This window comes from Eschscholzia californica, unplaced genomic scaffold, assembly GCF_041429995.1.
Source record: "Eschscholzia californica isolate CP2 unplaced genomic scaffold, dmEscCali1.0.p SCAF_1, whole genome shotgun sequence".
In the NCBI taxonomy this organism is placed as follows: Eukaryota; Viridiplantae; Streptophyta; class Magnoliopsida; order Ranunculales; family Papaveraceae; genus Eschscholzia; species Eschscholzia californica.
Window position 1 is genome coordinate 79,112,662 of NW_028238198.1, and position 23,594 is coordinate 79,136,255.

Sequence of the window (23,594 nt, forward strand, 5' to 3'; positions counted from 1 at the left end):
TTGGGGAGTGAACTTAAGGTTTGGGCATTACATTATAATTTACTGCGTATATGGTCAAATTGCAAAATGATAAAAAAAAAAAAATATGTATAGATATTCTATCATGTTCATGGCAAACTCAAAATTTGACTCATTAAAATTGTCAAGAGTTTATGAGTTATTATTTCTTTCCAAGTAAAAAAGATTTAGTAAAATTAATAAGATCCCATTAAAGAAAATTGAAGTTTAATAGACACAAATGTCACGAACTTATAAATGTGCCATATGGTAGTGGTAGATGATCCAAAGAAAAACAAATATATGTTCTTCACATCATTCATGATCTATACCACATACATCACACAAACAGCCTCCCATTTAAGTATATAAATCCAATTTATATATCACCACTCACTACAAGTTCCCTTTTCTCACTACAATATTCCCAACGGTCTCCCAAATGGCTCCTTCTACTTTCTCTCTCTACTTTTTCTTCATCTTCTTCTACTTCTTTCACAAACCCACCATGGCTGATTTCAAACAATTAAGGTTAGGGTTTTATGCAGATACATGCCCAAAAGCTGAATCCATAGTCAGAGAAGTTATGAGGAAAGCCATGACTAGAGAATTTCGAATTGCTGCCTCTGTTATGCGTTTGCAATTCCATGATTGCTTTGTTAATGTAATATTATCAATCAAAACTCAAATGGGTTCCTTCATTTTTTTTTTTTTAATTGATTTGTTCTTTCTCTTCAAAATCTGATTATTCTAAATTTTTTTTGTTTGTTTGATAGGGTTGTGATGGTTCTCTGTTACTGGATGATACACCAGAAATGCTTGGTGAGAAAACATCACTTTCTAATATAGACTCACTTAGATCATTTGAAGTCATTGATGAAATTAAAGAAGTGTTAGAGAAAAATTGCCCAAATGTTGTTTCTTGTGCTGATATTATAATCATGGCTTCTAGAGATGCTGTCCTTTTGGTAAGAACATTAAACCCAAATCTCATTTCCTTCTACTTTAACTTAATCACTAAGAATTATACATAAATAGACCAAAATCAAATATGGGTTTTAATTTTTTTTTTTTTTTGTAATTAGAATAGTTATAACAAGAAACCCATTTATTACAATATTAAGAGATTCAAACAAGGCCCGAGGTTCCTGATCTCTTATTGGTTTTTTCCCTCTCTGATGATGTAAGAGAAACAAGAAACCTAATTTTGGCTTGATAAGTTAAAGAACCCAAAATTTTAATATTTGATCAAGTTTAACCTTGTTAATTAGAAGTAAAAAAAAGGGTTATTTCCCTAATGGCCCCCTACTTTGTGACCAGCTTCCCGCCTGGCCCCCTACTTTACGAGAAATACCCATATGGCCTCCTTCCGTTATAACACCGTCACTCTCTCTCCTCCATCATGTTTTCTCTCTCTGCCAACTCACCCCACATCATTTGTTACGCCACCTCATCACCTTCTCCGGCAGAGGTCGCCGGCCGGCCAAATTTCCGGCCGGCGACCTTCAAACTAAAAAAAAAAAAAAAAATTTTTTTTTTTTTCTCTCTTCCTCTCTCTCTCTAAAATTACTCCGGCGAAGGGAGACGTTCGCCGGAGTGGTCTGTTCTTCAAGGAACAGACCAGGTTTGTTCAGTGAAGAACAGATCTCGGTCTGTTCTTGAAGAACAGACTCGGTCTGTTCAGTGAAGAACAGACCGAGATCTGTTCTTCACTGAACAGATCTGGTCTGTTCCTTGAAGAACAGATCTCGGTCTGTTCTTCAAGGACAGACCACTCCGGCGAAGGTCTCCCTTCGCCGGAGTAATTTTAGAGAGAGAGAGAGAGGAAGAGAGAAAAAAAAAATAAAAATTTAGTTTGAAGGTCGCCGGCCGGAAATTTGGTCGGCCGGCGACCTCTGCCGGAGAAGGTGATGAGGTGGCGTAACAAATGATGTGGCGTGAGTTGGCAGAGAGAGAAAACATGATGGAGGAGAGAGAGTGACGGTGTTATAACGGAAGGGGGTCATATGGGTATTTCTCGTAAAGTAGGGGGCCAGGCGGGAAGCTGGTCACAAAGTAGGGGGCCATTAGGGAAATAACCCTAAAAAAAAATACTGGGTTTCTAATATTTTTGTGATTTTATTAGACTGGAGGTCCAAATTGGGAAGTAAAATTGGGAAGAGAAGATAGTTTAACAGCAAGTCATGAAGATTCAGATAATATAATGCCAAGTCCAAGATCAAATGCAACTTATCTCATAGATCTATTCAAGAGATTCAATCTTTCAGTTGAAGATTTAGTAGCCCTTTCTGGTTCTCATTCAATTGGTAATGGCAGATGTTTTTCAATTATGTTTAGACTTTATAATCAATCTGGTAGTGGTCATCCTGATCCAACAATTGAACCTAAATATAGAGAGAAATTGAATAAGCTTTGTCCAATTGGGGGAGATGAAAATGTGATAGGTGATCTTGATTTCACTCCTCACTTATTTGATAATCAATATTTCAAGGATTTAGTTTCTGGAAGAGGGTTTTTGAATTCAGATCAAACACTCTTTTCATCTGGTGGATCAACTAGTGAATTTGTGGAGTTATTTGCTAGAGATCAAAAGGCTTTCTTCAATGCTTTTGTCAATGGGATGGTGAAGATGGGTGACTTGCAATCAGGAAAGGCAGGAGAAATCAGGAAAAATTGCAGAGTTGTTAATAGTCATGGTGGTGAAGGAATGTGGGTTGAGTAGTAGGAAAATGTCTAGATAGATATTAACAATGAAAGAAAATGATTAGTAGGGTGATTATTATGTTGTTTCTCTTTTCGAAACTTCCAATGAAACATCTAAAAAGTATGTAGTTTGAAAGCGAATTTTACAACATTGAAGTAATTTGTCATTCACTCTGTCAAATTTTATTGAATTCATGAACGATTATCATGACAGTGACTATTCAATGCGAGTAGCAAAAATACGAATTAATATCATTATAAGATGAGAATAGGACAAAATGGATTATTCAAGGCCGAAGAAAATGAAATATGACAAGTATGTGCCAATAATGAATGTCTAGGAATTATTGTTACAGTGGTGTCACATAATTCAACACTATAGAATAAAATTGACATCTTGTGACATGGTATAAGACAAGTCAAATGAAACTGAGCAAAAAAATATGAAGGTGTAATTGGAGAAAGTAACAAGAGTCAAATTAATAGAAGTATCAACCTAAATTATGTAAAATTGATCAAAATAAAAAGTGATCAGTACAAGTTCAAAATATTAATGTTTAAAGAATATGTCGAGAAGGAAGCAGGTATCTTCAAATTAGTAGTCCTCCTGATTTTTAGTATCTTCTCCATCACATCTGTTTGTTTATATATGAAATCCGAATCAAAATAAGTGGATACAAATCATATAACAAAATGTTTATTTTTGTAGGACTCTTGAATTTTTTTCCCGTGTGGATAACTTATCCAAAACTGATAAAAGTATCTCTTTAATGACTCCCTCGGTGACCAACGTGGTGAATAAGACGAGATATTTGGTTCTGTCACGAATGGTAAGACCACAGTATCTGTTATCTTATTAGGATTGAGTCACATATTTACATCACTATTATAATTTATTTAGGTCACTTTTGATTCTACTTTAAGTCAGAACAAATTGGATCTACACATATATGAGAGAATTTGATGTGGCAACCTTGGTTGGGATAGGAGCAGAGCACTAACTTTTAGATTTCTTGAATGGAGAACCAATAATTTGACCATGTATATACTCATATCAAATGTGATGTCTCACTCGTCCAACTAGTTTGAGTGATTTTAAAATATAACTAGGTTTATACAACAAAATTAGTGTTAAAGGCGCATCTGTCAAAGTAAATTTGATTGTATGTGACGGGGGAAGTCGCCTTCCGAGAAACAAACACAATGACTCAAATGACTTGTGGATGGATTCATATTGTATGAATTGGTTTATGGGTGGATGTTAAGACCATACATCATACATTAAAATATGACGCGGTAACCTAAGCTGGGATGACGTCACGAGTACAAGGTTTCTGATTCCTGAATGGGGACAAACAGGCGACGTATGTGGGTCATGGAGGATATCAAAAGAGTGAAATGTAAGTTTCGCACCACATCAAAAAAGAGTCTCAAACTACTATGGCTTTGGTAGAAGAACGAGCCTCACACTAACAAACAGTAGACTGCTTCTACCATAAAACAAATCGATTAGGAGTGGGACTGAGTTGTTCTCCATAGGATCAACGACTACTGAAAACCCCTAGTAGGGTCCTAGAACCAAACTCCAACTACTCCACGACCTATGTCGCACTCCGACGCTATAACCACGTACCACGAGCGACCTTATAGACTAACCTTACTCTTACACTTATTCTGCTATTCTATTATACTAGATTGCTAACTTGGACGTCAGAACTATCTTAGCTGACAGCACCCTGGTGCCCTCGGATTTCATACTTCGGATTGTCTTGTCCAGACACTCATCCTAATCAATTACCAAGATCAGTCTATTGTCCGGGTACAAATCTACTTGGAAGTCCGAGGGCCAGGTTGTTGGTGCCCACCAAATGGTTTTCTAATCGCAAAATACCATAAAGACAAACGACGTACAAAAATTTTCGGCAGAACAACAAACCAAATCTTGAGGGGCAATATTATAGTAAAGGATGACAGCCCAGGGTTTCAAACTTTTCCCTTTCCTCCGAAACCACAACACATGTATTACATATCATATTTATAATATATTCCGTGACCCTAATAAATTATCAGATGATCACAAATACAGCAAGTGAAAATGAGAGGAAACAAAAAAAGAAACTCTACTCTAACCACGATAATGTGGTTATTATAAGAGCAATTAATCCAAACCAGATTAATGGAAGTAACAACCTTAAATTATCCAAAACAGATACGAATAATGTGATCAGTACAACTTCAGATTACTAATATTTAAAGACTATTGAAACGAAAGTAGTAGTTACCTTAAAACATACGGAATTACTGATTCGAACTACAAAATGGGTCTAGTTTGACAAAACTTCAAGTGCAAGCAGTGCACCTAGGTTGCAACAGATGGCTTGGAAGCAGCTGAGAGCCTGGATCTCTTCTTTGCTAAGCTTTCACTTCGGCGTTCTCTTTGCTCTTTCAACCTGGAAGCCAAAAGCTTCTGGTATTCTGCTGCTTCTGACTTAGCCTTCACGATCCTCTTCTTCTTCTCTGCAATTCTCGAACGCTTCCTTTGAAGAGTCAAAGGAGTAACCAACCTCTGAATCTTGGGAGCTTTACTCACATTCTTCCCTGCCGACCACATACATATATGATTCAGCTACACATTTAATTAGTTAAGAATCAAGGTCAATTAGTATTTCTTCTAGTTCTAGCCATATCTCAACTCACCATTTTTGGTTTGGAAGTTCCTTCGGTATGTGTTGACGTACTTTCTGACATCGTCCTCCTTGGAGAGGTTGAAGAGTTTCCTGATTTTCGATGCTCTTTTTGGACCTCTCATTCTTGGTTTCTCAGTATCAGTTAGACCTGGAAGATCGTGCACACCCTTCTTCACAATCACCAAGTTAATAACAGAGAGGTCCTGACTGACAATGCATCCACGAACTGACTTCCTCCTTCGTTCTCCATTTCGCCTTCCAAATCCACGGAAGCAAGGGGTGCCTACAAAAATTAAAAACCACAATATCAAACCACTGACATTAAGAACATAAAAGAGAGCTAGCAATCGGAAAAGAATAGGTGAGAAATTACACTCACCTCTGTGAAGCAAGAGACGGACACGACCTGGAGTTAGGACTCCCTGCTTCATGGGGAAACCTTGCTTGTCGCAACCTCCCATGATTTTGAAAACATAACCAGTGAACTCCTGAGGATTAAAATTAACTTGTTAGTTCAACTGCAATATTAAAGAAATGTTTGACGATTACATTTCCACTGATATTTACCTCTCCCAGTGCATCACCGCTGACCTCCTGTGAGATCCTCTTGTCGTAAAATGCACGTCTGTACAATTTAAGAATACGATGAGGAAAAGAAAGAACACAAAAGGAATGTAAAAGTGATACCTTATAGTAAGTGAGGAAGTCAAGAAAAATGGAGATAATAAGACTGGGATTCACTATAAACAAACCAAAGACGGTAAATTGGTCCAAATGAGAAATTATATGGTCATTCAACATTTAACCCAGACGCTCAGATGTGAGTATATCATATTCAGCATCATTTCAAAAGACTTACCTATCAAATAACTATGCTACTCGTATAAGTTTAGTTTCTGATAAAGTAAACGATGTAGTCTACAAGACCGGTTTAATTAATCAAAAGACTAATAATTAAGAACAAGGCAATGATCCATCGTTATCAACTATTTCTAGGGTTCCTAAAACAGCTTAATCTAAAAAGATTTATGAGAAGAAAATCAGCAATTTCAAACTCATAACATAAACCTAATAAAATAAGAGAATGGACGCGCCAAAAATTAACCTACGATCAGTTCAGGTAGAGGCTTATATCTCCAATATATATATTGAAGAGAGAAAATAACACATATATAAACAGAGAGATATGGAAAAACAAATTAAAAAAAAAAACAGAGATAAATGAACTCACAGTTTCTGATCATCATCGATTTCGAGTTTCTTCTGGCATCCAGTAGTTGGATTCGCTATATTAAACTGGAAAAAAGAAAAAGATTAAGAGAAGAAAGAATCATAACAAGCAACAAATAATGCTAAACAAATTAGGGTTCTTTTCATTTTTAGGGCAAGGTGAAAACCTTCATATTTGCTCCTCTCAACCAGTAGCGAAGAGATGAACGCAGAAACGATCCTTGAGCTCCTAGGGTTTTCTTTCAATTACTTTAGGGTTTATTTAGAGTAAAGCCACTCCATTCTCGGGCTTTAGCGTAGGTTGGGCTTACATAGAAGTTCTATAGGGCCTTATTCCGTCCATGGGAGTGGCCACCCCGGAAGAAATCCCATAGAAATTCCATTTAACTAGCAAAACTTTTTTTTTTTTTCTCATCAAAAAAAAAAACTAGCAAAACTTTATAGGAAAATTTTATAAGCAATGCCCGTAAATTTGAGTATAAACAATGCCCAAAGTTATATCTAGGTAGGGGTGGGAATTTTGCTCATGAGCCGAACCTGCCCACGGGCACCCGAGCCCAACGAGGACCATGGACGCTCGCGCCCGTCTCAAGTACAACCCGCCCAGCCCGCCAAGTTTTGGTGGGCGGGCATGGGTTAAAACCTCTACCCGCTCACCCGTCCAAGCCCGCACCCACTTAACCTCACCCAATGATAACCAACCAAATTAGATCAACTTTATGGGTTGATGAAGCCCAACCGTCCATGTTGCTAGGCTTAGTTGAGATGGTAAACGACATGTTTAAGGACAATCACACGAACCCAGTGCATTGCTTTGCAATGGCCCAAGAGAATTCCTAGTTGAATACTGAAGTAGTCTTTGGCTTTGAGGGAACAAAGAGTGAGATAAGTTTTATTATATCTCGTGAGATTAAATTCCTAAAAGGAACAATACAAATAACGTCTAGTTTTAATCCCACATTGTCTCTTTAGAATGAGGAAATGTGTTTGGAGATTTTATAAAATGAGAAGATAAAGTGATTTTTTTCAAGTCATGAGATTACCCGCTACCCGCCCGCCCATACCCGAATTGCCCGAGCTTTTCAATGGGTTTTGGCAGGTAATGGACAAGGCGAATTTCAAAATTGCCCGCCTGATTAACCCGCTTACCCTAATAGCTATTAAAGTTTTGTGCCCGGCCCGATGCTTCAAGTGCCCATGGGCGCCCATACCCGCCCAATTCCCACCCCTAAATCTAGGGCATGAAACCACTACCCCCTAGTTATATCTTGGGCATACGGTATAACAAACTTGTAACCACAATTGACGTTATTTTTGTTTAATTCTTTAATGATCCCATCAATCTTTTTTTTTTTTTTTGAAAGAAATATCAGTAACAATTGTTAATAACTTCAATTTATATCATTCTTTCCTATGTAAATTGGATGGACACAGACGATCAAAAATATATATCTTCATTCACACACAAGTTCCGTAAAAGAATTTTGACAAATGTTAACGTCATCGAAAATATCAAAAGAGTGAAATGTATGTTCCACCATGATATGTATATATGTAAACTTTCAACTTTGACTCATACAATGATGTTCCATGGAATAGAACTTCACGTCCTATTCTTTATTACCCTGTCAAATGGAAAAGAATAGTGTATACAGTGGCGTGGCCGAGAATTTGGGGGCCCGGTGCGAAAAAAAAAATTGGGGCCCTTTCTCTGGTTAATTTAGAACGTAATCTTTTTTTACACATAATACATTTAGTAAATATCACAAATGAACAAAGGTAGATAAATTTTTTTTTTATCAATATGAATACAAGTTGTGTATTTTTTTCTCCTGAACATTTATATGCAAAAACTGTACATTGAACCACACACCTATGAAAAAAAAATAGAAAAACAAGTATTTAACTTATAACTAGGCTTTAAGTATAACTAAAACTAATGGATTACCTTAACTAATAGTAGTTGTTGTTAGTAATACTTGAAGTTGAAGGTAATTCCTTAACAAAAAAAAATACTTCCAAGGTAATTATGAGTTGATAAAATGAACAAAAATTGCCAACTAAGGGATTTGAACATGAGACCTCAAGGATAGTGCACAAGAAGTTAACCAACTAAGCTGCATTACATTTTGGGATAATTTTTTACTGCGAAACTATAATACTTGTTCCATATTAAGGGGCCCCTATTTTTCTAACAAAATTTGGTGGTTTGAGGGGGTCCGGTGCGACCGCACCGGTTGCACCCCCTCAAACACGCCCCTGAGTGTATAGGTCAAAAACGGTATATGACTTTACGTCAACAGATAGTCAAATATTGTCTCCCATCATGCCCCTCTCCCAATACAACGTACGGGTTATCCTGCAAACAGTCCAGTTAGCCTAACAAAAAACCCCACAGAAAGCTCCCTACCTAGCAAGTCAGGCATGCTTGCGTAAGCTCATGCTCATAGCATACCTATTTCTAGTCTATGTTGACCTACTCAGATTCATGCTAGCAACGGACCGCACCCATAGGGTTTGATTAACTAGAAATTGGGTCAATACAGTGTTTCGTCACTCATGAGAGTTATGGTAGAAGAACGATTTTTGCACTACTTTAAGGAAGAGTAGATTACTTCTATCAGGAACGAGCAGACTAGGGACGGCGTGCACCATAGAGTTGAGTTGCTCTCCCTAAAGATCAACAACTACAAGAAAATCCTAGTAGAATCCTACTATTTTGGATCTGATAAGTCACACGCTCTACAAATGGTTACTCTCTTCTTATTCTATAAATGGAGATGTCATCCTCCATGCGAAGGGGTCGAGAACTCTCACACGCAAAGCATTAATACTTAGCCCCGTTCAGTACAACAAAAGTCTTCTACTCCGGTCATCTCTCAGCTAGCTAACCATACAAGAAGGTTTCAGCTAGAAGCCTCCTGCCTCACTTCGTTAGATCTCGCTCGAAGCATATTGTTCCTCGTATTTTCTACTGGGGTCCTCTTCTGAAGTCCTTCAAGTCTACTCAGACCATCTATCCCATCGACTCGATAGGCTATGAATCTATCTTGACGTGTTACTTCGTAAAACAGAACTCCGACCACTCTGTGACTTGTGCAGCACTTCCCACCATAAAATATCACGAGTAACTTCACTCTTATTCTCATATTCTGTTGTAGAACATTGCTAAATTGACTTGTCCAAACTTTCTTCACCAGCACCACTTGGGTCTCTATGGACATCACAGTTCTATTTGTTTTCTGGAGAGCACCACTTGGGTCTCTTTGGACTTCACAGTTCTATTTGTTTTCTGGAAATCAAACACTGTCTACCAAGACCAGTCTACCAACCGATAACCCGTCCACTTCTAGTCTACTAAGAAGATTTTCAATTCGTGTCACTTTCTACCATCCACAAGTACCAGAGACGAACAGCATACAAAATTTCATGCTTCTTGAAAGGCAATATTACAGTAACTGATGACATTGCAGAGTATCAACTTTTACCGTTTTGTTTTCGTTTCCTCCAAAATCACAGCACACAGATATTACATATTTATAATATATTCGATTACCCTCATGAATGATAACGAATAGATGGTCACACCAAACTAAGTAGGTTCGTGTGACTATGAGTAGGGTCCAATAGAAAAAAATATACATATAACGGTTAGAAGGAAATGAGATAATGCAAGTGAAACTGAGGGGAAACACAAAAGAGTCTCTTACCAACCATTTAGTAGTGGTTGTGAGAAGAGCAATTAAACCAAACCAGATTAATGGAAGTATCAACCTCAAATTATCAAAAACTGATACGAACAATGTGACTAGTCAAACTACAGAGTACTAATATTTAAAAATAGTATCCAAACAATATAATAGTTACCTTAAAACATAGGAAAAACCATTTCGAACTACAAAAGAGGTCTAGTTTGACGAAAATTCAAGTGCAACCAGTGCACTAGGCTGCAACAGAGGGCTTGGAAGCAGCTGAGAGTCTGGATCTCTTCTTTGCTAAACTTTCACTTCGGCGTTCTCTTTGCTCTTTCAACCTGGAAGCCAAAAGCTTCTGGTATTCTGCTGCTTCTGACTTAGCCTTCACGATCCTCTTCTTCTTCTCTGCAATTCTTGAACGCTTCCTTTGAAGAGTCAAAGGAGTAACCAACCTCTGAATCTTAGGAGCTTTACTCACATTCTTCCCTGCCGGCCACATATATATGATTCAGCTACTAGCTTACATTAGTTAAGAATTAAGATCGTTTAACATTTCTTCTAGTTCTAGCTATATATCAACTCACCATTTTTGGTTTGGAAGTTCCTTCGGTATGTGTTGACGTACTTTCTGACATCATCCTCCTTGGAGAGGTTGAAGAGTTTCCTGATTTTCGATGCTCTTTTTGGACCTCTCATTCTTGGTTTCTCAGTATCAGTTAGACCTGGAAGATCGTGCAAACCCTTCTTCACAATCACCAAGTTAATAACAGAGAGGTCCTGACTCACAATGCATCCACGAACTGATTTCCTCCTTCGTTCTCCATTTCGCCTTCCGAATCCACGGAAGCAAGGGGTGCCTACGAAAAATAAAAACCACAATATCAAATCACTAACATTAAGAACATAAAAAAGAGGTAGCAATCGGTAAAAAATAGGTGAGAAATTTCACTCACCTCTGTGAAGCAAGAGACGAACACGACCTGGAGTTAGGACTCCCTGCTTCATGGGGAAACCTTGCTTGTCGCAACCTCCCATGATTTTGAAAACATAACCAGTGAACTCCTGAGGATTAAAATTAACTTGTTAGTTCAACACTTCAACTACAATTTGAAAGAAATGTTTGACGACTACAGTTTTTACTGATATTTACCTCTCCGAGTGCATCACCGCTGACCTCCTGTGAGATCCTCTTGTCATAAAATGCACGCCTATACGATTGAAGAATACCATAAGGATAAAAAAAAGACAATAGAAGAATAAAAGCTTCTAAAAGTGATACCTTATAGCAAGTTAAGAAGTCAAGAAAAGGGCAGATAATAAGATTGGGATCCACAATAACCAAACCAAAGACAGTAAATTGGTCCAACTGAGATATTATATTGGTCATTGTCATTAAACATTTAACAGTGATGCTCATATATGATTATAGCAGTATTATACAGGACCAGTTGAACAATTAACCGAGATTTCAAAAGACTTGCCTATCAAATTAACTATGCTACTCAAGAGTAAATGATATAGTATTGCATTTACGTATTATACAAGTCCAATTTACTTCAACAAAATACTAATAATTAAGAACAGTGGACATGGTTATCAACCATTTCTAGGGTTCCTATAAATGCTTAATCTGTAAAAAAATCTATGAATAGAAAAACCAACAGATTCCAGATCTCCATGCGATTTCAAACACTACTAGTTCAGTTCAGGTACATATTTACATCTCCAGTATAGAAATTGAAGGAAGAATATGAGACATATATCAACAGATAGATCTAGCAAGCAAAAAAAAAATAAACAGAAATAAATAAACTCACAGTTTCTGATCATCATCGATTTCGAGTTTCTTTTGGCATCCAGTAGTTGGATTCGCTATGTTAAACTGGCAAATAGAACAAGATTAAGAGAAAAAAGAATCAGAACCAGCAAAAAATAATGCTAAACAAATTAGGGTTCTTTTCATTTTTAGGGCAAGGAGGAAACCTTCATATTTGCTCCCCTCAACCAGTAGCGAAGAGATGAACACAGAAACGACTTTGAGCTCCTAGGGTTTTCTTTCAATTACTTTAGGGTTTATATAGACTAACCCTTCTCCACTATTGGGCTTTAACATAGGTTGTTTTATATACAAGTTCTATAGGGCCTTCATCCGGCCATAGGAGAGGAAACCTTGCGGGCACCCTGAAGAACCGAAATCTATAGGCAATTCCATTTAGCTATGTTGGCTCCAAATTTCTTTGTAGAGGTGAAAATCACATACACAAATAATTCTTGTTCTTCATCGTAGTGAGGTGTCTATGCGTTTATACGATATGTTGTACAATAGGTCGCAAGTACATTAGTCAATGCTCCAAAAAAGAAAAAAATACGTATTGAAGATGACCCGCCACCTAAAATTAGTTTTTGACTCAAATAACTAATTAGGTTGCTTACAAACTTAACATTTGGATATCTAAACCGTTAATATTTATCTTGACTCGTTTGGGTGGACGTTATTCATTTGCTTGATTTTTAATAAAGTTTTCCGGAGTTTCTATTAAAATTACAAATAGTTTGATTTTAACCAACATCTAGATGCAAAAATAAAAAGAAGAATGAAAAGTTGAAAGAAGAGCCACTCAATTCTTGGCCTTCACACAATAAGAAAATGAAAACAAGGTTCATTTATCTATCAAATATCCAAGTACAATAATAATTTCTCATCGTCGAAGGAACAACAAACTTCCTTTTTTATCTTATTTCGTTGACAAGTTATAATGCACATACAAAATCACCACTTGAATCGATATCTTCTTCAAGGTCTGCATCGGCATCCATGTCATCTAGATCCATGCTACCTCCGATCAAATGCCCACCTATTTCGGGCCCTTCACCCGGTGTTCTAGCCTCTTGTATTATAGATAATATATCTTCGATACTTTGTGATTCATTACTCACATTATTGTTCATCAAGTTAGCTTCTCCTTCTTCTGAAAACTCTATTGGCAAATTCTTTAAGAACCATGGATGATTCTTTATTTCTGAAATAGTTATCCTCTGAAGACAATAAATCAAGAAACATTAGTCAATTCAGCTCGAAAACATACTCATAAAGTTACCCCAAAGAAATGAAAACAAAGATTTAAAATGGTTCAATGATGAAACTAAATTTACCTTATCGGGATTAGCTACGAATATCCGAGAAAGAAGATGCTTACAGTCCAAGGAAACTCGTACGTAGTCTGGAATTGAGTAATGTACGCTAAGTATACGCTGCCATAAGACGCAATACTTCCAAATTAGGACTCGAACAGAGAGACTATCAAACTAGTTAAATCGGTTTTGGTGGAGACATGATCAAACTGTAGTTCATCTAGGTTTCTCTATGTATTGTTAGAATATTCTTTTTGAAATCTTATTGGATCGTGTAATACTTGTCTTATGCTGATCAAACCGAAATAAGAACTTACCCCGATTGTCTTTCTAAAGTTTCTTGGGTCGTCGGGATCTTCAAAAGGATAGGCTCCTACTAGCATAACGTACAAAGTAACTCCACAAGACCAAACATCTGCAATCTATAGTTTCTCAACAATTATAAACTCCACATTGATAAGGAATATTCAACTTCGATGTGGGTTTAAAATACTAACATAAAATAAGTATATTATTACCTTTCCATCATATTCCTTCCTAGACAAGACCTCTGGTGCAATATAGGCTGGTGTTCCTACTGTTGATTTGGGTTGAGAATGTAACACAGAAGACTACAGAAAAAGAACAACAATTAGTACATATGCGGAGTTCGCTTGTTCCTCAAATTCAGATTTGAATTTGACCCGTGATCTGCATTGACTCGAGTACGATTACAGAATAATTGTTCCATCCTCATTGCAAAAAAAAAAAATTAGAAAATTATGCAGTACCTTTGAATACCCAAAGTCACATATCTTCAAACGGGGTGCAGTGCTCCCGTCTAATAATGTGTTTTCCAGCTTTAGGTCTCTATGACATATTTGCTGTAACAAAAAAATCACATAAAACCTTTACCCAAATCCGCAAGTAAATAATGACTCAAGTTTGTAACTTTTTGTGAAGTATAATAGTACAAAAATGTATTGAAATGGTAAAGAAGATCGGCAGAAAATACCATAGAGTGACAGTAGCTAACTCCTGATATCAGTTGTTGGAAGAAAAATCTCCCCTGTTTTGAATAATTGAAAACGGAAAGTGAGTGAGATATTGAGCCACCAAACAATAAAAAAATGTAACAGAACGAAATAATTAGGTGAGGATATGGTCTCCTATGAGCTGTCTATTGTGGTATTAGTTCTGCCTATAATCCAGACTGTCTTGATTATAAGCTATCCCTTCATGGGCAAGGACACGACAATATCGACGACTGGATCACATAATATATATATATATATATATATATCAAGGTAACAGACATCACAGACCCAGAGCCAAGAATAATTATTGCTGTTGAAAATCAACATATAATGGAGGGCAGGTAGGTCCACCGCATTGATTATGTTTGGCACTTCTTAAAAGCCGAATATAACATATAAAATCGGGGGGTTATTCGACTTCGCAAGTTTCGGTTAGTTTACCTCATCTTCACTGAACCTTCCAGCATTGCATATCCTCTCAAAAAGTTCTCCTCCAGCTGCATATTCCATGACTATGCCCAAATGGGTAGGTGTTAGTAGGACCTGAAAAATCATAACATTAATTGAGGCTTAACACCTGACCAAATTTTGAGAAAAAGACTGAAACCAATGGGTAAGAATTCATTGTTCTAGGGAAGATGGGTAACACACTAAAATTATTATTTCTTCATTTTCGGACTCTATATGATGATTGATGGTGACGTGACCGACTTCATAATTTTATCGGCCAAGGAACAATTAGACTAGAGTAGAGGTTCATACCACTCAAAATAAGCAAAAGAACAACTTAATGGCTACTAAAGCTCGAAAAACAAGGTCTATATTGAATTGAGTAGTCATCTAATAAAGGAGTAAAAGAGAAAAAAAAATTGGGTATTCAAATGGTTCGATCCCAATTTCGAAGTGTAAATCAAAATTTCGAACCCCAAACCTTGATTATCTTCTAGTTTGAATTGGGTACTTCATTTCCAACTTTAGGGTGCTTCCATATTTGAGTCTAAGACTAATTCGAGGGTTAAAAAACTGTTGTTTGGTCATCTAAATTTCCAAATAAACCATCTTTTTATCAAGATATAAAAACTCAAAACTCCCAAACCCCAAAAAAGTAAGTAGAAAAATAAACAAGATAGAATTCAATTCAATTCAATCAAATTGTATTTCCTCAAAATAAAAGTCATCCTCATCCTATAAGCCCTTTGTTTTGTCCTTGATAAAAAAAATCAAGCAAAGATTCAAAGTAGAGAGAAAAAGAGGAAGCTTTTATGAGAGACTAGAAAGAATAAAGATGAAAAACTTTTACCTCTTTAAATCTTACAATATTGGGATGCTGCAAGGATCTATGATTCATAATCTCTCTCTGCACATTTTCATCAATCTGTGACACAATAAAAGAATACTTATAATTTACAAATCAAATAGCAAAAAAACCCAATAACCCACATAAAAAAAAAGTCAATTCAAAACCAGAAATCCAACAATACAAGATGAAGAAGAAGAACCTTTTTCCCTCTCTCTATGTACTTGACAGCAAAAAGCTCCTTAGTCAATTTATCTCTAACAAGCTTAGCAACAGCAAAATTCCCAGACCCAATCTCCTTTACTACTTCATATCTCTCCATATTACCACTTCCAGACTACTTACTTTCTCTCTCTCTCGGTAGCTATCTCCTCTATTATTCTCTTTTCCACTATTCAGTCTATTGCTCAATTCTCTCTCTCTCTCTCTCTCTCTCTCTCTCTCTCTCTCTCTCTCTTTTGAAGTACTTACTAATCAAGAAGCAAGTTTTTGCAGCTGAATTGTGCAAGAGAGAAAAGGGAAGGAGAGATTACACGTGGAGACAATCTATTGGGTTAATAACCAAGCTGAATTGTGCAAGTTGAGGTCTATGTGTTTGGGTTTTTTTCTGGTTTGGTGGGATACCCATGAAAGTAACAGGATTTACATTTCTTTGGGATGTGAGAGAATTGATGTTTTTTTAAGAGAGAGTGAGAGAGTGAGAGTGAGAGAGAGAGAGAGAGAAAAATCCCACTACTTTCAATGGGTAAGAATTTGAATTCCTAAGGGAATTTGAATTCCTAAGAGAATTTGATTTCTTTTGGTCTTTACTCTTTCCGAAAGAAGAAAGGGAGAGGGGGCCATAGTGCACATTATGAATTCATATATTCGTCCCAAGCGGGACCATCTATCTTTCTTTCTCTCACTCTTATTTGATGCTTTTAAGGCTTCTTGTTCTTGTCGTGTGAGAATTCAAAGCTTTTTCAAATAATTGTGTTTATCATTAGAAGAATGTGTAGTTTTTCGGCTATAAAAGTACACGGTTATTGAATATATCCACATTATTGGGGTGTGTTCTTGATGCACACGTAATGTTCTGGAGGAGAACATTGTATCTGACATATCAGTCTTTTCGTTGTCTCGTAGAAAGATTCGTCTCTTTCTTTCGTGAAAGATAACTCGAAATATTCATCTCACTTTTACGTGGAGAGAGGGGAGGGTCAAGTGAGTCAGCCCTAACTCACCGCACTACAGTCGATCCCCACTCATTAGTCGGCCTCTATTGCTGGGATCCACTACTAATTATTTCTTTTTTTTTTGTTGAAATAACTATTTATTTCTTTGATAACAAGATATCAATGTCAACAAAAAAAACAAGGATATGAAGCTCTAATTTTCCTCTCTAACAAGTTGTTGTGTACAAAACTCATTCATCCGATTGGGCCTTCTTTCAGCTTAGTCACAACTTTTTTTGTCAGAAGTGAAAGCATTTTAAACCTAAATAATAGACATGTGGAGCATTTAGAGCCCCGTTGAGGATTCATCTTGATCTATTGTAAAGGGTCACGATATCCATAGTATTCTGCCTTCCACTCTTTATTGCGTCTTGTCCCCGAGATGGCGAGATATGACCAACTCTTTCTCTAGACTCTAGGAATCATCTTTTCAGTGTTTTGCATAGTTTTTCTTTTTTGGAAGATAAGAGGGACTGAGAAGAAAGAAAAAACAAGAATGAAACACATTAACCTAACATACCACAACTAATACTCCATATTCGATCTGAACTCCCAAATAAAACATGTTAAAGTGGGTAGTATGATGGACGACATTCTGCAACGTCTCACCATTTTTCAATAAGAAAAAGTCCAAAGCGTTGGGGTTGAGGTTCCCAAATCCAAATTTGGGAGTCACAACAACCCAGGGTCTGGTGGGGTTGGGAGCCCCTCAACCCCCAATATGACCGCTGGGGGACTCTCAACGGTCATATTTGGGGTGGATCCCCTAAAAAGGCGATCCACTCTATTTTGTTTTATTTATTATTTTATTTTTATCTGATTTTATTTTTATTTGATTTTTTTTAATCTTTTCATTTGTTTCAATTTTTTTTCGTTTTAATTCTTTCTCTAACTTTTTTATTTTTGTCTTTTATCTTTTAGAAGTTTTTTCTCTCTAGAATAATATCAAATATAGATTTCATATTTGGAACTAATAATTTATAGTCAAAAATTGAAATCAAAATTCCACACACGTACATAATTTGGATTTAGGAGGCCGACATTGGACCTGAAAAATTTTCAGCCACTCCCAAAATTCAGTCTTCGAAAATTGGAAGCTCAAGCCCCTACATCGGATGTTCTCTAAAAGTGTAAGAAAAAATCAACTTAACACTCTCTCATCAAGATGGTTAAAAAGAGGCCAAAAATTGAAGCTTGTCCAATATAAGGGAGCAAACTGAGAATGAGTCAGATCCAGGGGGCTAAAATTAAGAGGTGGTTTGACATTATCAAATTTAGGCGGGATTCCTGAACCGGCGGGGGACATGGCCTGGCAGTACAGCTGCCTCTCGTTCCTCCCCCATCTTTCTCTCTCTACTTTCTCTTTCTCTCTCTACTTTCTCTTTCTCTCTCTCTCTTAAATTCAAAAAAAACCCCAATTTTCTCATCTATCATTTCTTCGTCGTCGACCTCTCTCGTTTGAATCCGGAGAAAAGAAACGAATTCTGATCAGATCAAGAGAATCGAGATCTCATTAATGGCGTCAACGAGAGAAGAAAATGTCTACTTGGCAAAGTTGGCCGAGCAAGCCGAAAGATACGAAGAGATGGTTGAGTTTATGGAGAAAGTAACAGCTTCGGCAGAATCCGAAGAACTCACCGTTGAAGAACGTAATCTTCTCTCCGTTGCTTACAAAAATGTGATCGGTGCTCGTCGTGCTTCGTGGAGGATTATTTCATCGATTGAACAGAAAGAAGAGAGTCGTGGTAATGAAGATCATGTTTCCACTATTAAGGAATATAGATCTAAGATCGAGACTGAACTTACTGGTATTTGTGATGGAATCCTTCGTTTACTTGATTCTAGGCTTGTTCCTTCCGCTTCTTCTGGAGATTCTAAGGTATTTTACCTGAAAATGAAGGGAGATTATCATCGTTACCTTGCTGAATTTAAAACCGGCAATGAACGTAAGGAAGCTGCTGAAAGCACACTTTCTGCTTACAAATCGGCTCAGGTTTGGTTTTTGTTCTTCCTGTATAATGTTGATGATCTTAAGTCTAGGGTTTGCTTTTGATTCGTTCCTTTAGCTTTTTTTTTTTTGGATCTGTTAGGGTTTTCTGCTCTTTCAGGGTTAATGTGTTTCTTATTGTAGGACATTGCGACGACTGAGCTGGCATCAACTCATCCGATCCGTCTAGGACTTGCTCTTAATTTCTCTGTGTTTTATTATGAGATCTTGAACTCTCCTGACCGAGCTTGTAACCTGGCAAAGCAGGTAAAAGATCCAGATCTTGCCTCTCTCTCTGATTCCTTTTTCTAATATTTGACCTTCATTGATGATTTTGTGCTAAGGATGATAGTCACATATAAATTAGGGTTGAATAAATGTGATCTCTTTAGCATGTCGATTGTCTTTGTTCAATTTTGTTGATTCGAGAAAACAAATGCATAATTAGGTAAATCATGAATCCTGTAAACCCCTTGGTTTGTGTTCATTAGATTTTCTTGTCTTCATTTGAGTAATTAGGGATGAGTTATGTGCCATTTCAAACCTCTTGATTATGTTTTGAAATAATTCGTTTCCGGGTAATAGGTACTTATCGATCTACTAATGTATTTGATATCTTCGTGTATTTGGAACAGGCATTTGATGAAGCAATTGCAGAGCTGGATACTCTCGGAGAAGAGTCTTACAAGGATAGTACTTTAATAATGCAGCTTCTTCGTGATAATCTCACTTTGTGGACCTCCGACATGCAGGTAAATAACCTGATATGCTTACTCGTTTGCACTTTGTCGATTCGGATTGTCGATAAATTATGAGTTTTTTCTTATGCTAAATGTGTTTACTTGGTGGGTTTTTTTTAAACCAGGAGGATGGAGCAGAAGAAATCAAAGAAGCAGCAGCAAAGCCTGAGGGTGATGAGCACTGAGCAGCACCAACGAAGGATATTGATCGCTTCAATGTTAGGGTTTCTGAATCTCTGCTTGTTATCTAAAGAAGTATTGGCTTGTTGTCAAGCTACTGTGAGTTTTCTTTATGAGTTTGTTCCTTTGATTTGCTCGAATTGATTGATGCAAGTGTTTTCCTTTCGAGCATTTTTATTTCATTTTATTATTCGACCACGTTTTATGTCTTTCCTCCATCTACAAAAATTTAATGTGATTTGCTTTTCTTTTTCTATGTAAGCTGAGCTTGTCGAACTTGTTTTTCTAGTAAGCTCGACAAACAACAAGACAAGGATGTTATCACTTTTATTGAAATTTAATGGATGAAGCATGTCTATCTTACGAGGCCATTTTACATTTGAGTCGACAATTACATTCAGGCTGTTAGGATCGGAATGCACCAAACTGTTGGGGGGAAAGGTTGTAGGGGATATTCAACCCCCATCCCCTCTAGTCATGTGTTCCTGACTCGTGACTCGCCTGAGTATGATGCATGTGACTCTTATTAGTCAGCATCTGACTCTCACTCACATAGGAGTGTTGTACCGAAAATATCTTCAAGTTCTTAGACAAGTAAGATTTAATTTATCAGGATCAAAGAAAATATTTTGTTATTGATCGACCAACCCACTTCTAATAAGCATAAAAACATACAGGTGCTTAGGCTAAGATGCATATAAAGTAATTGATCATGTCATTCTTACAATCATCTATTGATATCTCAAATGAAGTTTCAAAACGGAGGAATTCACATGAAAACATTATAAATTAAATCATTCATGATCGTCGGAAACCCTCAAGATTGGTATATTTTTCTCTATCGGCTTGAAAATACAACCATTACCTTCTACCACACCAGTTTCTTTCCTGAACTTCGCCCATCCTTTCGATAGTTGAACTGCAGAACATCTTTCATCTTATACAACTTGGCATGTTTTCTTGTTGGGTCCTGGAGTGGAACTCTGCCTTCAGCTTTCCTCAATCTTAGATTCAACTTTCTTTATAAACTCTCCTTGGAACTTTCTGCAAATAGACTACCAAACAAAATCTTGACTCTAGACAAAGTTCTAGGAAGAAATTTCCACAGTATACATACCAGATAAAATGAAGTTGCCAATGCTGGTGACCTTCAAAAGGACTCCACGATGATCATGCACGACCAAACACAGGCAACACCACCAACACCCAAAAGTGAAGGTCTCTGGTTTGTGTGAATAGTTTTTAGAGAGAGATGATTAAGCTACCATCTTTACGAAAAAGTGACGGTCTCTAGTTTCTGTGAATAGTTTTTAGAGCAACTCCAACCCCAACCTGTCTTAGGCCGAAAAAACGCTTTTTCATCCAAAATTCTCAACCTGAAAAATTTAACTCCAACCCCATCCTCTCTTGAGGCCGAAAATTTGCACATGTAGAAAACGCGTGTGTGAGATTTTTGTGGGTGTGCAAAAAACGTGTGCAATCCTGTGTATGTGCGAAACATGTGTTTGAATTATTTTCGAAATAATATTTTGTTTTCGAAGTCCGAGAATTATACGGAGACCAACAAGTTGGTGGGATGTATTTTAATTGTTAATGTGTGAGTTTTTGTTAGAGTTTAAAAAAAATTCAAACTAATTAAAATTTGAAAAAAAAAATGAGAAGAAGATCTAGTAGGATCAACACCAACGATCCTCAACGGCTATGTTGGGGGGACTTCTAATCTAAGGGATAGATTTGGGTCGATTGAAGTTGTCCAACGGGGCTAGGATCAATACCAACGATCCACAACGGTCATGTTGGGGGGACTTCAGTCAACCCTAATCTAAGGGATAGATTTGGGTCGACTGAAGTCGTCAGCCCTAATCTAACGGATAGATTAGGGTCGACTGAAGTGTCGGCTGAGCCCCAACCGACTGTGGTTGGAGAAGCTCTTAGAGAGAGATGATTAAGCTACCTTCTTTCTGTGGTTGGAGATGCTCTTAGAGAGATATGATTAAGCTACCTTCTTTTATCAGTAAAAAGATAACATGTCAAAACAAGAGGGTAGACAGAAGAGTTTGTTTGGGTGTGTGATGTTAGACCAAAACCTGCAGGTTTGAAGAACTTAATACAAAGAGCCAGAGAGATTCAAGTTCATGAGCCAAAGGAACCCATCATCATCTATTTCCTAAAACTTAAATGGACAACTGATATTTTGATTGTTGATGAGATTATATGTTCCTTAATACCAAATTCCATTACCAGAATAACAAAGCATTTCAACAAATAGTTGTTCAGCTACTGATCTTACCAGCAGGAAAATACCCACACAAAAAAAGAATACAATTTGGACAATTATCATCACCATTCATATCCAACTCCTAAGTCCTAATCCTAGGGCAAAAAAGAAAATTACCAAGAAAAAAAAAACACCATCTTCTTCTACTTTCATCATGATCTAACTTCAACCATTCCACTCAAGCCCTTTCTCCCCTAATCCTCCTTGCTAGCTGAATATCCTTGGGCATTATAGTAACACGCTTGGCATGAATTGCACACAAGTTAGTGTCTTCAAACAATCCTACTAAATAAGCCTCTGCTGCTTCTTGCAATGCCAACACTGCGTGACTCTGGAATCGTAAATCCGTCTGTGCAAACAAAAAAACCCCCAAATTTCATTAATAATCAGATACACAAAAACAACCCAGTGAATAAAAACTCGAGAAACAATTCAATTTTAACTATATTATACCTTAAAGTCTTGAGCAATTTCACGAACTAGTCTTTGAAATGGAAGTTTCCTTATAAGCAATTCAGTACTCTTCTGGTATTTACGGATTTCACTGTTATCAATCAAAGGAATCACAATATTCAATCACAAAATAGAACCCATTTGTTTGATTCTTGAAATTTTTAGATGAAATAAGGCAGACCCAGGAACAAAATTAAAGAAAGATACTGATTAGATGTAAAAAGGAGAGATTTTTCAAGATGAATTACCGAAGAGCAACAGTTCCAGGTCTGTATCGATGTGGCTTCTTCACTCCACCGGTGGTAGGTGCCGATTTCCTGGCAGCCTGAAACATTAAATTGAGAAATCAGATTAAATTTCTCATAATCAAGATTTAGGGGTTTCAATTTCAGAATCAAGATTAAGGGTTTCAATTTTGATACCTTAGTAGCAAGTTGCTTCCTGGGAGCTTTACCTCCAGTTGACTTACGAGCAGTTTGCTTAGTACGAGCCATCTACAATAATTAAAAAAATAAAATCCCCAAATTAATCCATTTTTGATACCAAATTAAAGCGACAATATGATCGGCAATTACAGAAAAAAGTAAAACCCTAGCAGAGAAAAGACACAAAAAAAAGAACTTAAACCCTAGGAATATACAAAGAACAATGACAAAACCCTAACCCTTAATGAAAATTGCAGAAAGCCCAAAATTGGGAGTGATGATCAGAAGATACAAAGATCAGACATCAAACTAAGAAACCCTAGGAACTAGAACGAAAAAAAACTAGAGCTGAAAGTAAAGATTACCAACCTTTTTTGTTCTTCTCTTCTTCTTCTTCTTCGACTTCTTTCTGAAACAGTGAAAACAAATTCTTGAAACAAAGTTGAGAATCTGAATCTATTTATAGCGGTCTGTTTGATTGTCGGCGTTATTTAGAGATGAAATTATTAAATCCAACAGTTAGAAAAGTAATTGGTTGTGTTTTCTGAGAGAACTAATGA

The 23,594-nt window shown here is 36.9% G+C and overlaps 6 protein-coding genes across 7 annotated transcripts; 2 read left to right on the top strand and 4 right to left on the bottom strand.

Annotated features, from left to right (window-relative positions):
• Positions 1-259: 259 nt before the first annotated feature.
• LOC147569575 (Peroxidase superfamily protein) lies at positions 260-2,867 on the top strand. The gene is made up of 3 exons (XM_086656057.1): positions 260-661; positions 774-965; positions 2,123-2,867. Exons 1-3 carry the CDS (start codon positions 440-442, stop codon positions 2,717-2,719), a joined length of 1,011 nt encoding a protein of 336 aa, XP_086512183.1. The 5' UTR covers positions 260-439; the 3' UTR covers positions 2,720-2,867.
• Positions 2,868-4,873: 2,006 nt separating this feature from the next.
• Positions 4,874-7,033, bottom strand: LOC147569576 (small ribosomal subunit protein eS6-like). The gene is made up of 6 exons (XM_086656058.1): positions 6,785-7,033; positions 6,619-6,683; positions 5,955-6,012; positions 5,767-5,875; positions 5,398-5,670; positions 4,874-5,298 (listed from the first exon to the last, which is right to left on the bottom strand). The coding sequence occupies exons 1-6, from the start codon at positions 6,788-6,790 to the stop codon at positions 5,060-5,062; spliced, it is 750 nt and encodes a 249-aa protein (XP_086512184.1). The 5' UTR covers positions 6,791-7,033; the 3' UTR covers positions 4,874-5,059.
• A 3,341-nt stretch (positions 7,034-10,374) lies between these two features.
• Positions 10,375-12,334, bottom strand: LOC147569577 (small ribosomal subunit protein eS6-like). Its single transcript, XM_086656059.1, has 6 exons — positions 12,296-12,334; positions 12,130-12,194; positions 11,463-11,520; positions 11,266-11,374; positions 10,897-11,169; positions 10,375-10,798 (listed from the first exon to the last, which is right to left on the bottom strand). The coding sequence occupies exons 1-6, from the start codon at positions 12,299-12,301 to the stop codon at positions 10,560-10,562; spliced, it is 750 nt and encodes a 249-aa protein (XP_086512185.1). The 5' UTR covers positions 12,302-12,334; the 3' UTR covers positions 10,375-10,559.
• A 626-nt stretch (positions 12,335-12,960) lies between these two features.
• LOC147569578 (serine/threonine-protein kinase SAPK2-like) lies at positions 12,961-16,434 on the bottom strand. Its single transcript, XM_086656060.1, has 9 exons — positions 15,960-16,434; positions 15,761-15,835; positions 14,902-15,003; positions 14,439-14,492; positions 14,215-14,307; positions 13,963-14,055; positions 13,762-13,866; positions 13,466-13,564; positions 12,961-13,348 (listed from the first exon to the last, which is right to left on the bottom strand). Exons 1-9 carry the CDS (start codon positions 16,077-16,079, stop codon positions 13,064-13,066), a joined length of 1,026 nt encoding a protein of 341 aa, XP_086512186.1. The 5' UTR covers positions 16,080-16,434; the 3' UTR covers positions 12,961-13,063.
• A 1,766-nt stretch (positions 16,435-18,200) lies between these two features.
• Positions 18,201-20,241, top strand: LOC147569579 (14-3-3-like protein 16R). The gene is made up of 4 exons (XM_086656061.1): positions 18,201-18,964; positions 19,103-19,225; positions 19,594-19,710; positions 19,824-20,241. Exons 1-4 carry the CDS (start codon positions 18,488-18,490, stop codon positions 19,881-19,883), a joined length of 777 nt encoding a protein of 258 aa, XP_086512187.1. The 5' UTR covers positions 18,201-18,487; the 3' UTR covers positions 19,884-20,241.
• A 1,854-nt stretch (positions 20,242-22,095) lies between these two features.
• LOC147569580 (histone H3.3) lies at positions 22,096-23,517 on the bottom strand. Of its 2 annotated transcripts, none has more exons than XM_086656062.1 (5): positions 23,404-23,517; positions 23,032-23,103; positions 22,858-22,934; positions 22,610-22,700; positions 22,096-22,505 (listed from the first exon to the last, which is right to left on the bottom strand). In XM_086656062.1, exons 2-5 carry the CDS (start codon positions 23,101-23,103, stop codon positions 22,335-22,337), a joined length of 411 nt encoding a protein of 136 aa, XP_086512188.1. In that variant the 5' UTR covers positions 23,404-23,517; the 3' UTR covers positions 22,096-22,334. The 2 variants fall into 2 exon arrangements, with proteins under 2 accessions (XP_086512188.1, XP_086512189.1); XM_086656063.1 differs by having other exon boundaries at positions 23,400-23,505.
• Between the last annotated feature and the right edge of the window lie 77 nt (positions 23,518-23,594).